General features: G+C 42.6%; 1 protein-coding gene across 1 annotated transcript in view; it reads right to left on the bottom strand.

Moving 5' to 3' along the window:
- The window catches only part of dock1 (dedicator of cytokinesis 1), a 149,884-nt gene that overhangs the window by 46,140 nt on the left and 89,920 nt on the right, over positions 1-13,824 (bottom strand). Inside the window, exons 28-29 of the mRNA XM_076093943.1 lie at positions 4,750-4,851; positions 3,151-3,245 (exon numbers count right to left, since the gene is read on the bottom strand). Of these exons, the coding sequence (XP_075950058.1) occupies positions 3,151-3,245; positions 4,750-4,851 (197 nt within the window). The remainder of the gene's footprint in view (positions 1-3,150; positions 3,246-4,749; positions 4,852-13,824) is intronic.

Below are 13,824 nucleotides of genomic sequence, written 5' to 3'. Positions count from 1 at the left end.
GTTGGCATGGGGGAAATGGCATCCAATGGCTAACCCGCAGGATGCTGCTGTCCCCGGGGCGATTAGAGCCCATAAATCAGTTTAAAACCTGGAGGAAGTGTGAGGCGACGGGTGGAGAAGACGGAGTGGGAAGAAAGGACTTCTGCGACTGCGGATGCCCGTCTCATTAGTGGTGCGATCATAATGTGCGGACATGAAAGAAAAGTCTGCGGGTGCCGTGGGTGGCTGTGTGCTGAATGTGGCAAGTGTGGATCGCCTTGCCACAGAAACAGGAGTGAGGAAGGAACGAGGGATATTCAAACATTCCAAATGTATTACAAAAAGTTCTATAATGTGTCAACTGAGTTATGACTATGCTAAAAAGAAGTGCATTTTTTTTAAAAGGCAAAACAGCAACAAGCTTATATTTTAAAAGTCTACTAAACAAGATTTTTATATTAACAATTGATGAAATGATGATGTCGCTTATAGTGGTGAACCTACAGAAAAATCTCACCCAACTCCTTAGCTACCCTTCGCTATTTTAACATCTTTTAGCTAATTGTTCTCCTCCATGGTTCAGTCCCACTGCTCTCATTAATCTTTTTCCCCAGCCGAAGCAGGCAGCTGTTTTACCCAACTGACCATCCGTCCAGCACTAATGGGACGGACAGAGTTAACAACAAGCTGGTGACGACAGTCCAACATCTGAAGCCAAAGAGATATTTTTCTCAGGAGTTGGTGGGGATCAAAACAGGGCTAAAAGGAGAGTAAATATTTGACTTCTGTTAAAGAAAAATTGACACAGCTCGAGAAATCTAAATGAACTTCAGAATGAATTGGTGGTAATAGTTTACTGCTACAGCCTCTGAGACGTGACGCTTTCAAGTTTGACTGCTGTGATGTCGATCAGTCTCCGGTGCCCTGGCAATCACAGAGTACACAGCAATAGAGCATGATGCACACACACACACACACAGCTTCTACGCACTTATGCAGTCAATAAAGAAATATTTATACCTATCTCATAGGACGTGTCACCTTGGGTTTCCGGGAAACAAGCCATCAAACACACTCTGACGGAAGGCGAAAAAAATGGAAGTTTTGCTAATTGGCCACAAAGCCGACACCTGCAGAATTCAAACAGGCTCGAGTATAAAGACTGCAAGATGAGTCAGACTTTGACAGGCTTATTTTTCATTGAGCTGAACAATGATTTAACTTCAGCAAGTGGCTGAATGCACTCACTAGAACGCGAAATTAATCTAACGGGTTTCACAAACAAGGTGCGAATAGAATAAAAGGTGAAATTGGAGACGATTTTGCTGAGGCATGGGAAAGGACACATTGTCCTCCAGTCAAAAATAAAACATTTCACACGCAACAGTACAAAGCATGATCTGAGGAAGTGCTGCTGGCATCTGAGTGATGCTCATCACATCCCTAAAGCAGCTTCAGAATGTACAGGATCACATTGTGGAGTGTTTGAACAAGCTTTTTGGGCTGGTGAATGCACATTGGATCATGCATTGTTAACGTGTGTGCGTGTGTGTGTGTGTGTGTGTGTGTGTGTGTGCGGCTTAAGAGGGTCAGGACTGCATGTTTTTAGACCCTAACACTGCAGCACGGACTACAGCAGAACAGATGTGATTTGCACACCTTCAGGGCACTGGGGATGTCTTCTGCATGGTGACCCAGGTGGCTGATGGTGTTTTTAGGAGGGGGGGGGGGGGGTAAATTCCAAAATAACTCTGGCTTGTAGCAATCAAATGGACTGATAAAAGCAATAGAACCAAAATTGAGAAGCAGCGCAATCTCTATAGTCAAATACGCTAGCTGGTGATGATGTTGAAATGGTTTTGGAAGGAGTGGGCAGGGAGTCAGACAGTTCACAGTCAACTTGGCCTCTGTGAGCTCTGCCTCTGTGAGCTCTGCACCTGCAGTGAATGGACACTTTGAAGCTGAGCTCCAACAGATGCTGCTCCAGGTAGTCTGCTTTAATGCGCCTTGTTATTTCACTTATTGTGTGTTCACTGTTCTTTGTCTGATGCGTGCTCTATTGATGGGCAACTCCACTGATTTTACATATCAAAGTCTGTCTTGGGGAGTAGTACTACATTTGTGAATAAAGTTGTAGTAAGTCTTTTGTGACTCCGGAGGCAGCTGCATGAAATCTGATAAATTGCCTCAACTATTACATGAGTCAGTATCATTCGGGACTGAAGACTACAAGTGAAACGAAAAGAAATCGTAGTTAAATGTGTAGTTAGACAATAAGTGAGCTAACCAGACCTGTCGCCAGCTCCTCATCTCTGCTTTACAATGGCGGCTCGAGGCTACATTAGCCGTTAAAAACACAATAACACTTTAATCGTTGTCTGAACTTTCGGCAGTTGAGTTGCATTGTGGGTAAGGTAGGCACCAGGGTTTGATAAGGAGGTAGAATATATGAAATAAAATAGATGATATTTCACAGTGACCATGGATCTTTGACCACTGTTCAAAACAAATCTGGCAGCTTCAAAAATGCACAGTGGCTGTTGGGGACGAAGAAATTGACTTTCTTTGTAATCGAAAAACTGACTTAAAGTTTTCATCTGACAGCTGTTGCTCTGCCATTGCATAACCGAGCACAACAACTCATTCTGGTCCAAGTCTCCTCTGGTAAGATACAAATGGAAGTAAGGAAAAAAAACAAAAAATACAAATAAAAACAACACAAAAGCGCCTTTAAATACTTTTCTAGCGCCGACTTCATCTGACAAGTGCATAAAAGCACGGCTCTCGACTAAACTCAGAAAACTGCAAAGCACATTTCATCCCTTTATATTTTCAGCAAAAATGGAATCAGGCAGTGTTCACATTAATAAAACAGAAGGCTGTGGCAGCACAACAAGCAACAAAGTAAAGAGATGCCGAGACTAAGTTTGGAGATTAGAAGGCAGCATAACACCCGAGCATCTATAATTCATGCCATTGTTTGCGGCTGCGCTGACTGCTCATCTGATTGCTACACTGCTGAGGCCTTGTGCCGATATTTGCATGGAGAGAAACAAATTAGGAAATAGACTTACCCACCTCTGCCTGCCGTTACACAGCAATAACAGTGTCGGGAGTTTAAAGCAGCATGTTTTATGTTCGTTTGCATGTGTCCAGCTGTGTCGTACTTACTTGTTTTGCATCATGTTCATTATGACCCAGTCTGAGGGGTAGACGTTTTTCCCAATGAGATCTTTAAACATGATAAATGTTTCCATTAGGAAATCCTGCAAGAGAGAGAGAAAGTTTTCAAAATAAAAACTGTAATTCTTTCCACCTCCAAGATAAGGGCAATCTGAAATGAACTGTTGGGAGTTTGTGGCGTTCAGGCAGAAACAGCTATTCGATTAGCTTTTAAGGTCAAGGTGGCACATATATTTTCCCTTTGCAGGTGGCACCAATAATCCGGCGTGTTCTTAATCCTCACATGTTGTAGTACAATGAGATTACAGCCGTCTTATTTCTCGCAGGAAAACTGTTCTTGGGATATTAAGTTAACGAACCGGATACATAATTGTCAGCTATTAAAGCATAACATGACAACTTGATGAGTAGGTTCAGTTATACTGCTAATAGATGTTCAGCTCATCTTTCTCTGTAGCAGCATGACTTCAAATACTCCCTCCTAAAAAGCACAATGAGTAGGATTTTTCGAAAAGAAAAACATGTATAAACACATACAAAGATAGCCCCCCTCAATCATCACTTATAATTTGGGCTTGGTATCCTTTAAACACTGATCGGCGATTGGTTGTGCGCAAAACAATACAAATACTGATTCTCTCTTCTCCCTTTGCTGTGCTCGTGGGCGTCGACCTCTTTAAAAATGACGACCAGGTGCCAGATTGGAAGCACGCATCTGAAAGGAAGCTGTGAAAATAGCGAACACGGCACAGAAAAAACTGCAAACATGGGTCGGCGACATGCCAGGCGGAAAAAGCTCCTTCCAAAACATTCACTCGCCAGCGAACACCGTTACCCTCGTTGAGCCAGGGAGAAGGAGCTTTGAATGTTTATGAACCGCAACTGTCAAATCCTACTTAATGCGCCTTTAACCACATGCCCCGTCAGGGCGACAAAGTCATCATCTTTTTTCTAATTTCAATATTTGTATTTTACCGTCTCACCTACAATGGCTTTCTCTTAATATGAGTTGCCGCCAAACACCGAAAACATAAATATGCATGAAAAAAACTATTTCGGTCTGTAGATGTCTCGCTCCTGGATGAATCCCTGTGCTGGGCGTGTTCAGAGAACAACTGCAAAACAACAAGGTCCTTTGGGCTGCAGCCAGTTCTGAAATGTGGATATGGCCCACGCCAGCTTCATGAACAATACATTTGTGTGAAGATCCAGCTTTATCACAGCGATTGTTTATCCTGCCATGGGAACTAGACAGGCAGCCTCAAACAAGCCCGGTATACAATCATGAAGGTCAGAGAGTTCTATTCCTGTTGATTTCTTTTTTTCAGACACCTGAAAAAATACCATAAATGCCTCAATAAAAACACGCAGCTTTATAAATACTGCTTTTCAGGCGGAACAGGATGTCAGCAAAAACAAGCTCAAGGACAATTAAGTGATAATCTTACTAAGTTAATATATTCTTACAAGGAATGCATTCATTTAATACCAACAAACTTTGGGGCCTGCAATTTAAGGTATTACTTGACAATGTAGCCCGAAGTGTCTCATCGAGTAGACGCGGACGCACCGGTAAGGTGTACTCACCACCACATCGCTCCTTATCTTGCCAAAGGTGTTGATCAGATGAGTGTAATGATAGTCGTCCATCTGCCTCAGCGTGGCGGTCATGCTGGCCACGAAGCTCCCCTGGAGAAGAAAAAGAAGCGCGTTCAATTCACAATCAAGTTCAAAGTTCAAAAGGCTGAGGATGGAATGACTCGGTGCAGGTGATTTTGATGGATACTGAGTTGATTGGATCTGAATACTGAAGCAGACCTGGCCTCCCAGGTTTGAAAAAGGTAGGCGCCCTCACTCAGTGGCTGATCTCATTAACCGGCTGACCTCCACTCCCCATCTCTTTGTCTCCACTGATTACAATGCCTGCGAGGTCCCCAAAGGGCTGTCTTTACTTTACAGTCCGCTAGCCTGGCTCTGGTTAGCCCGCTGGACGTGCGCTGCTCAGAGCAGATAAGGGAAGACAAATGTGTGGAAGGCTGTGTGGAGACTTGCCGCTGCCATCAGGTGTCATGCCAGTTATGTGTTTGAACAAAAGCAGAGACATACTGGAGGCAGAGAAAAAATAAATGTGAGGAGAACTGGGTCTTTTTTTTGGAGGGGCCCTGCTTGACTGTTTTGTCTGGACTGGATTGACTTTTTAAGGTCGACAGAGAATATCACAGGAATAGATGAATCAAGCACAGGATTTATACAGAGAATCCTGGTAATAAACTACCAAGAGACTCATAGGAGAACAACAGAAAAGTTAAAAGACACAGATGATGAAGAGATGATGTTGTAAATGCATATATTGGGCTAACAAAAGACGTACTGCTAATGAAAAACAAATCGAAACAATACATTACAGAATTTGCACAAGTACTTTTGAAGAACATGCAGTAGTATTGTTGGAATACTCCCTGAAAGCTTTACCTCAACGAGCTGATCAAAGAAAATGCGCCAAAGATAAGAGAAAGCAATTAAAAACGGCTCCGTCACAGAATGCATGACAGCACCTCCAGATTAATAAGTCTGAGGTCTGATAAGCATTAAGAGGCGACTGCCTATCTCAAAACTACTGAAGTATGGCAGGATTAAGACTGACCTTTTCCACAAACATCTTTAACTGGAAACGAGAATGTCAGGCCAAAAAGATTGTTTTCCAATTTGATATCTCTTCATCAACCGATTTATTTCAATCTTTGACTGAAAGCCTCTTTCCCAACGACAGATGCACAAAGCAGCTTTAATGCACTCTTTGAAGACGTGAAAGGTTTGTATCGATTCATGTCGTAAGACGAGAGTGAATTTGAGCAAGGCCGATGTGTATTTTGAGTTACAACAAGATTTCGTTACAACAACGCCAAGCCATTTTCCACAAGCGTGAATCTTTCCGTAGCTGAACACCTGAACAAACCACAAGTCGGAACCATAAGCTGGACGGGGGACTACCTCGGTGAAGTGAAGACTCATGCGACGGATATAGCTCGGCTGCTTCATGGTAGTTAATCCTCGCAAGGCGTTCTCCGTTTCTGCTGGACAACCTCTCCTTGAGCTGTAATTAGGCCTGACCCACCAAAACACAGCAGAGCAGAAACAATGCTGAACACTCACACACACACACTCACACACACACACTCTTCCCTCACCTGACCCCTCGCTCCGAATTCTGCTTTTTTTTTTTTCTGATGTTCCTGCATTTGCTTCGTTTTCAGTACAGCACATTGTGATATCTTTAGACAAAAGTGAATTATAATTGTTTGAATGTATGGCAATTACCACACAATAAGACCATCATGCATAAGACGCCAAAAACAATCACTAATGCACACGTCTATTATTCATGTTTCCCTCACTTTTTCTTTGTTATGCTACGTGGGGCTGATGACTGCTCCACAGAAAGCAGTGTGACTCATGTTATATTAATATGGATATGTTTTTCTAAAGCACAGAGGGCAGGACTCTTTCATCCGTGGAGGCATGCAAGCCTCGGTTCTTCAGCATTAAAGACGGGGAACGCATTTAGACAGAGCCTGATTAGAAACGGTGTGTGTTAGGTGTGTAAAAGGACATTTCTGTCACACGTCTTCAGTGGAGAACAAAGGATGAAATGACTTGATCACAAGCGTATGGATAACCTCTGGTTCTGACTTAAAGGTCGGTTCGTGGCATTGGTCTTGTTGGGGAAGATTCAATGAATAGTTCGCTGGCAAAGACTGCAATATTTAAAGACTTGTTTGAAGATGTTGAAACCCATCTTTCTCCATTCAAACTCTAATTTCCCAGATCCACAAGTCTAACTGGCGTGATGGGATGGGGCACTGGCTGCTGCAATTCCCCTAACATTGGGCAGTCACTTTATTAATAAAAAGGAGCAAGGGCTTCAAAGCAGGCGGCGGTCTTTAGAAGTCGAGCATTCAGAGCAAATCTTACATGCTGTAAGCCTCAGTGTGGGACTTGCCATAAGGCTCCAGCGCTGCTTACATAACCCTTAAGGTACTCCAAATGTTCAAACGAGACTGCCAACAACACAGGCATACATACGCCAAAACCACTATTGATTTCATCGCTGTAACGTGTTACTCATGAATGAATTATGAATGAATCAGGTCGACTCCGTTTTTTTCCGAATGGAACGCCGGCGATGGCATGGGGATCACAATCGTGATCGGGATGATATCTGAAATGAAATGACAAGTACTCTGAGGTGGAGTTGAGAGACGGCATGTACAATCGGATTGTTTCACAAGTAGCCGACTAAGTCATCGTCGGACTGTAGCCTGAGGGTTTTGAGATTGCATTTTGGCCAATGCGTTCCGCCTCTTTTGCATTTCAAATTCGTATTTCCTGCCTTGTTCAGAAAAATGCCCACCCTGGAGTGCCACTTGAATTAAAATAAGCTGGAAGGTTGCCGACAGACAGCCCTATCGGACGTGGAACTGAAGCGGTTACATCTCTGTCTTTAAAGCCACAAGACTCCTTTGACAAAGTTTTTTGTCATTTTACCTCCCAGAACACGGGAGTTGCTGGTTTACCGCCACGTTAACTGGTTAGTCTGTTTGTGTTATTGAGCGACTTTCGGACTAACTTGGCGTCCACAGCAGTACATTTCTCATTTCTCATTCCTTGCAGGCCATCTGAGTTCCTGTAGGTAATATACAACGACTATGGGTAAGGATAACCTCATCATGCAGAAACCCATGTCATATTGTTCCATGCTCCTTGGACGTACGTACTTTGACCAAAACTTGAATGTTTGGATTTGAATACATGAGGAACACCACTGTAAATCCATACAATGACATAAAAACCTAAAAACCCTTTAAGCTGCCCGACAAATGATATTGCTGATAGACGCAGTAGGGTCAGCTGGCAAATCCTGATGGCACATTAAATACAGGTAAGGGATCTAGCTGCCATATTCCCAGCTTGACTTGGTCTCAGAGTGGAAGACACAGAGAGAAAAACCCACCCAGAAAAGGGATTCAGACATTTCACTGTGCAGCGATTAAGATCTAAATGCGGAACAGGAACACATGCCACACCAGCTGTTCAGGGCTAACGTGAGGAAATAGAGATGGGTATGACGGGAGGAATGGGAAAGTTCAGATATGCTGCTCTCAGGTCTCCAGCTCTAAGTTGATAAGCACAAAGTCACTGTCATACAGCTGACTGCACAGGTCTTTCACAGTGTCCAGCTGCGTTTTGGAGTGAACCAGAAGATCTCAAAGGCCAGCAAAGTCCTTTCATGGCTCATCTCTCCACTTTTATGGTCTTGATAATTCCTGCGGTGTTACCATGACAATGCCTTTTTATCCATTATATATATATTTTTTCAAGCACAGAGAAAGGAAGGTGGGAAATCAAATAAAGCAGGCGAAGAAAAGAAGCCGTCTCTGCCTCAGTAGTTACAAACGGGCCAATCAATTCTGATTTTGTGATGTGACACACTGAGGAGCTGCACAGAGGGGTGTTGGTACAGCGAGGGAACGAGAAAACACTTCTTCAGCCGCCTACCTAACATTAATGACTAATGACCAAAGCACAAGAGAAGACCAGGAGAACCAGAACAGTTAAGACGTCCTGACACAACTCCTTTTATTGCCAGCTTGCCAGCTTGCTTTCATTATGATTGTGTGATGCCACCTGCATGTCATGCCTTGTTTGTATTCCAGCTCGACGGCTACATTTATTTGAATTAAATCACATTTTTGATTAAAAATTCTTTCAATGGCACATGTTACCGATATGAAAATCAGCCGTACACCGAAGCAAAGTCTTGCACGGACAACATTGTAGTGTCCAGAGCGTGTACACAATTCTTTCAGACAGACGGATAAATTGCAGTTATAAAACACTACACTTGTCAGCGATGATGCAAAATGATGATTGGTAAGTGTCTGAAATCTCAATTCTCTAAATACAAGAGTGGCCTTATTAAGTGTTTGTCATGAAAGGGAGCGATTTGAGACAAAGCTCATGACCTCAAATAGGCTACAGAAGATATGCGCAAAGCCAGAAAGCATCATTTTTAGATTGATCATTGAGCTTACACTTGGAGATGACGAAGCACCTGAAGGACAGGACAAAAAAAAAAAATGATCAATATGTTGAAGGAAGTAAATCATTTAACGTCCACCACTTGAGCTGTCATCAATCTCAAGCATTTATCTATTCCTCAGGCTAAACAACAAACGGATACTTTACTATTCATATCTATCACAGTGGCCAGAAGTTGCAGATTTCCAAAACCCTGCCTCCAATATCCATCTTAGGCGTGAGGGCAAATGAGGCAGAATCTTAGCGGAAATGAAAAAGCAGTGATTAGAGAGCAGGGCCAGATCCATCATACGCCGCTGTGTAGCTCGCATCTCTCTGATAATTCATCTCACTTTAGTGCCTGACAGCGGAGAAGCAAAAAGAAATGATGTTTGCTCTAGTAGTGAAGGGTTGCCCCATAAACAGAGCATTGTCTTAAGCCTCTATTTAAGCCAGTAGGGAAATGGCATGTCGGTCTCTAGAGAGATGTAGATGGAGAGCCTTGTCCCGTCTCTGGAGGAGAGAAAACACAGACGTATAGAGAAAGATGAGGAGGAGGAGGAGGAGGAGGAGGAGGAGGGGGGGGGATGACCTAAAGGGACAAAAATGACTCCCTCTTTCTCTCCATTAGCTTCAGGCCTGATGAAATATGAATTTTCTGGCTCATTAAAACGGAAATTACACAAGCCCACAGAAAACCCTCACGTCGTCACTATGCTATTTAATCCGAGCGGGATGAAGACATAGTGCAAACACAAGTGATTCACACTGCTGCATCATGTATTGGGTGATGGCAAAGGCAGTCAACAGCACACGGTGAGATCTCTTCAGTTTGCCTCCTCAATAACAGAAAGCATTGTTGGAACTGGGATTAGAAATATTCCCATTGAGGGGATTTCCTGTGGACAATTCACATGAAAATGTGAAATGGTGTCAATAGTCCCTGTACAATAAAAAACAGGAGAACTCGACATACAAAAAATATCTAAAAATAAATGAAGTAGCTGTGGATCAACCACCTTAAAATGTCAAGAGGAAAAGTCTCTTCTGCTGCTGTAGAATACACAATGTATACTCAATTTATATATTCTCTAACTAACACTCACGTCATTAAAGGAGTTATCTAAAAAAACTAATCATGTACACATTTTAATTTAATAACTTGTGTCCAAAGCAATGAACTGTGCTCTGCCTTTAGCCATCAACTTACATTTACACACTAGAATGAAATCCTTAACATCTCATTTTCATTCATTTGGAAAACAGAATTTTTATAAAACAACAATATAATCACATTGTCAGGCAATATCAATTATAATATACCTTTTATTTATTAGAAGTAACTTGATTTGAACACTGTATGCTGTTGTTGTTGTTTCATAGGAGCACTAATGACTTCATGCAGTCTTACTGCTTCTGTACCAGAGGGGAAAATCAATCTGCCCACCTCTGTTTCCACACACACACACACAAGCAAGCAAAGAACAGAGAGGCTGGAGAGGCGGCTGCACTTTCTTACACTGGCCTGTCAAAGGGAGGCAGAGCTGACACATGCGAGGCACTTGGCCACTGCTGCAGGACTCAACAGCGAGCCCGCTTGGCTCAAACATCAGTGCCAACAAGGTGTCAGGCAGACGGGCCAGCCAATGGCAACAGGAGAAGGAGGACCTGTTCACACTTCATTGTCTTGGTCGTGGTGACGTCCAGATCAACACTTCTGGATACATAGAAACAAATAATAACCACCGAACACCTGGCAAAGTCAAAGCCACCATAAACAGACAGCTCTCTTCACCGTCTAGTACTTTGGCTCCATACAGCTATGACACTCGACGATCTAATTCACTTTGTGTGGCTGAATGCACTCAGGAGCTCAGGGGACGGATTGGTAGTGAGGCTATGAAGGAAAGTTTCATACGTATGTTATCTGGGAATCTAAGAAGAAGTTTAAGAACACTTGAGATGTTTCGGTGCATTAGATAACTTATTGTAAGGCTGGCGATATGGCCAAAATCCTTAAACCCCAGAGGTCATTTCATAACCCATTAACGATATATAGCTCACAATGTTTTCTAGAAATTCAATAAATGTGTAGTCCATCTGAAATAACCACTTGGCATAGCATTTATATATTTAAAAATATATATGTTTTCAGCTACACTTGACTACTGTATGCGCACAAATACAGAGTAATCACATTCAGAGTTTGGAGGAGTTAGAAAAGCCGGTCCACCTTAAAAGCCAGTCCACCTTAAGATTCTGAGCTAAAGTTGTGTCTAACTTCAGGGCTAAACCCCCCCCCCCCCCTCCAAGCATTTACCCAAGTTTGGCGTGTACATTCTAGCATCTACCCTAATTAATTCTGGTAAGTCAGGTATCCTTTCCACAAAAACACATGCCACGCTAATTGACAGCAGTGTGAGCTGAGGAAAAAGCAGTGGGAGGAGAGAACACTCCGATGCCCGGGAATCGGTAACAACTCTGTACTCAAAATCACAGAAGGTACAAGTCCATTCAAATGTTATTAAAGAGGATGTGACGAGATTTCATTTTCAATCGAGCACCAGTAACGCAATAACGACGTGATTCCTCATCGCATTTCATTGATGCTTCCGATGACATTTGTGTTTCGTAACGAACCGATTTGTCACTTCTTATCCATGGTGATAAGCTACGGTGATATTGAGGGAAGTAACATGAAACAAGGGCCTCAACTGGACTTAAAGGAGGCGTATAACCATGACAGAATGATCTAAAAGCGTCGTCTACAATAGGAAGTCTTGTTTGTTTCTTCTTTGCTCCACCTAAGCCAAGGTGCCGTATTTCATATATTGTAAGATTTCTCTGCTGTTTAGCCTGTATTTGATAGTAACATAAGAAATCTGTGGGACAGAACGGCAGTAAAAAGAAAATGGAAGATTGGGTCTGTGTCTTCCTCTAACCACAGCACTGCGTTTAGCATATCTAAGCAGGGGGACAAGGACATCACATAGGAGTCCCCCGAGGGCTTGGCTTGGAGGTAATGAAATCAATAGAGGAGTCACTCCTGTGACTTGTCCAATGCCATCGGTCTATCCATCTGAGAAACAGTGTGCTTACACAGCAACATCGCAGAGCAGATTCCAATAAAAGAAAATACAGCGAGGCCTATTCCAACCCCACATACTGTAGACATCACCTCCCAGGGGAGTTCTACCCATTAAACAAATGCCATTAACCCCGGGTTCAGACCGAAAACACTTGCCAGGCACCGCAACGTTCCAAGGGGAAATCTTAACAAACATTATTCAGCTTTCTCCTTTGTCAAACCTGCAGCCCGTCATTGGCTGTGTTACCGTCACTCCAAGCAAGAAGCCAGTCTCGTGGAACGGTGTTGTGAGTGTGGGTGCAGTGAGAAAACAGAGGTTTCTTTTGTCACGTCAGAGAGAGACAAGATGAGGCGAAGGCTTGAACAAAGCATCGCACAACTCTCTGTTATTCACACGTGTCATAAAGGGCTGAGCTGTGAGAGGGCGATAAACAAACGGAACGAAGGTCGAATGGATTTGCGGGTTGAACCCGGCCGTAATAACTCAGCAACATCTCCCTTTTTATTCTCTAAAAGTGTTTTGGCACTTTCTCCCACAGGTCACACCGACTATTATGTTATTTAGAGAACGAAACAATGAAACATTTATTCTTCTCTTCCACCCGTACAATCATTTTAGTTCACCAGTATGACGCATATCATCGTAAATGTGTCATCAATTTATTTAATTAACAAGAACTGACGTCACGATATAAAAGGATTTAATGATGATGAGAAAAGATTTCAACGACAAAACATTATCCAAAAATAAGGAATAATCCGATAGAGAAATAAAATCTTAACAATTTTGAATCGACAGGGAAATAAAACTAATGAGAAACACAATAATAACAACAATAAAGTGGCATTAATAAGATTTTATAATGAGAAGTGACCTATTAAGAATAAGATAGCTAAGAACTGTTATTATAAAAAATTATACTTTTACTAAAAAAGATGAATGTGGTTGATTGTGGTCCAATCTCAGTTAATTATTTTACTAAACTACTGACGAAAGCTTCAATTTGATGAGTGGATTTAATTTTTACCCAAAATTTCATGAAACCTCACTAACAATAAAAAAACAACACATATTGACTCAACAAGGTTCTGAAGGTTGAATGAAGTTAGCCTATCTTGACTGTATGTGTTATGGGCTGCGCGTTGTTTATAGGCCCGTTCACCGGTTAACATCGGGGATGAGGAGAAACTCACACGTGCACTTCGATGCCAAAACACACAGAGGAGCAGCAGCAGCAGCAGCTGTCTGGAGAGCTGCAGCTCATTACCATGGTACCTGAGGCTTAAAGCAGAGCCAGGAGTTTCCCAGTGAGAGGGTGAGGGCGAGCTGAGGCTCTGAAAACATCCAACCAGGCACACAATACAGCTCCACTTTAACATGATCAAGGTTTCACCAAGAGGGTTCATCTCCTCCCTCCGTAATTTCATTCATTAGGCACTCCAATAATACACCACACATCCAATCAAGTCCAAGAGGCAAACGCTCCTTCCAAGAT

Source organism: Anarhichas minor, unplaced genomic scaffold (assembly GCF_050575085.1).
Source record: "Anarhichas minor isolate MPS153535 unplaced genomic scaffold, ASM5057508v1 ptg000017l, whole genome shotgun sequence".
Lineage (NCBI taxonomy): Eukaryota > Metazoa > Chordata > Actinopteri > Perciformes > Anarhichadidae > Anarhichas > Anarhichas minor.
The sequence above is the reverse complement of the archived record's forward strand: the minus strand, read 5'-3'. Positions and strand labels throughout refer to the sequence as shown.